Consider the following 1,573-nt stretch of genomic DNA (forward strand, 5'->3'; position numbering starts at 1 on the left):
TGATTTGGGGAGAATCTGCGAATCTCAGGTTCATGCCTGAGTGTCTGTGTTACATTTTCCACCACATGGCTATGGAGCTCAACAAAGTCCTCGACGGAGAGTTTGATGATATGACCGGAATGCCTTACTGGCCTTCCTTCTCCGGTGATTGTGCTTTCCTCAAGAGTGTGGTCATGCCGATTTATAAGACGGTTAAGACGGAGGTTGAGAGTAGCAACAATGGGACGAAGCCACACTCTGCTTGGAGAAACTACGACGACATCAATGAGTACTTTTGGAGCAAGAGAGCGTTGAAGAGCCTTAAATGGCCTCTTGATTACTCCAGTAATTTCTTCGATACGACACCTAAAAGCAGTAGAGTGGGGAAGACTGGTTTTGTCGAGCAAAGATCATTTTGGAATGTCTATCGAAGCTTTGATCGGTTATGGATTCTATTGCTTCTCTACTTGCAGGCAGCCATTATTGTGGCTACCAGTGATGTTCAGTTTCCTTGGCAAGACCGTGATGTAGAGGTCTAAATACGTTTCCTTTGTTTTTTTAATCTATATACCATATAAGAGTGTTGAGTTGTGTTTGTTGGTATATATATAATGACATTATCTGTTCTTCTACTTGCAGGTTGCATTGTTGACTGTTTTCATCTCCTGGGCGGGCTTGAGGTTGCTCCAATCTGTGCTCGATGCTAGTACTCAGTACAGTTTGGTGAGCAAAGAAACTGTCTGGCTTTTCATCAGATTGATTTTGAAGTTCGTGGTGGCTGTGGCATGGACAGTTTTGTTTTCGGTCTTCTACGCAAGGATTTGGAGCCAGAAAAATAAGGATGGTAGGTGGTCTGATGCTGCAAACGATAGGATTATCGTGTTTCTCAAGTTAGTATTCGTGTATGTTATGCCTGAGTTATTGGCTCTTGTACTCTTTATTGTTCCTTGGGTAAGAAACTGGATCGAGGAGCTGAATCTGGGAGTTGTATACTTTCTGACATGGTGGTTCTATAGCAAGACTTTTGTTGGTCGTGGGATGAGGGAAGGCCTGGTGGACAATTTCAAGTATACAGTCTTTTGGATTGTTGTATTGGCCTCTAAATTCATATTCAGTTACTACTTACAAATTAAGCCTCTTATTGCTCCGACCAGGGCACTACTGAACCTTAAGAATGCGACCTACAATTGGCATGAGTTTTTTGGCAGCACTCACAGGATAGCAGTAGGGATGCTCTGGCTCCCTGTGATTTTGGTTTACCTGATGGATTTGCAAATTTGGTACTCGATCTACTCATCCCTTGTAGGTGCAACAATTGGTCTGTTTTCTCACTTGGGGGAGATCCGGAACATTGATCAGTTGAGACTTAGATTTCAGTTTTTCTCAAGTGCTATGCAGTTTAACCTTAAACCTGAAGAGCATCTTCTGAGCCCTAAAGCAACAATGCTTAAGAAGGCTCGTGATGCTATTCACCGGCTGAAACTGCGATACGGAATTGGTCAGCCTTTCAACAAGATCGAATCCAGTCAAGTTGAAGCAACTTGGTTTGCCCTGATTTGGAATGAGATAATCCTCACATTTAGGGAGGAAGACC

General features: G+C 43.1%; 1 protein-coding gene across 3 annotated transcripts in view; it reads left to right on the forward strand.

Annotated features, from left to right (window-relative positions):
* Positions 1-1,573, forward strand: part of LOC104737357 (callose synthase 11-like) — a 13,636-nt gene that overhangs the window by 2,577 nt on the left and 9,486 nt on the right. For 2 of the 3 annotated variants that reach the window (XM_019234994.1, XM_010457522.1), the window contains exons 3-4: positions 453-512; positions 619-1,556. In XM_019234994.1, coding sequence (XP_019090539.1) covers positions 453-512; positions 619-1,556 — 998 coding nt within the window. Of the gene's footprint in view, positions 513-618; positions 1,557-1,573 lie in introns of all 3 variants that reach the window. The other variant, XM_010457518.1, reaches the window with a different exon arrangement.

The sequence above is a fragment of the Camelina sativa genome, chromosome 13 (genome assembly GCF_000633955.1).
Source record: "Camelina sativa cultivar DH55 chromosome 13, Cs, whole genome shotgun sequence".
In the NCBI taxonomy this organism is placed as follows: domain Eukaryota; kingdom Viridiplantae; phylum Streptophyta; class Magnoliopsida; order Brassicales; family Brassicaceae; genus Camelina; species Camelina sativa.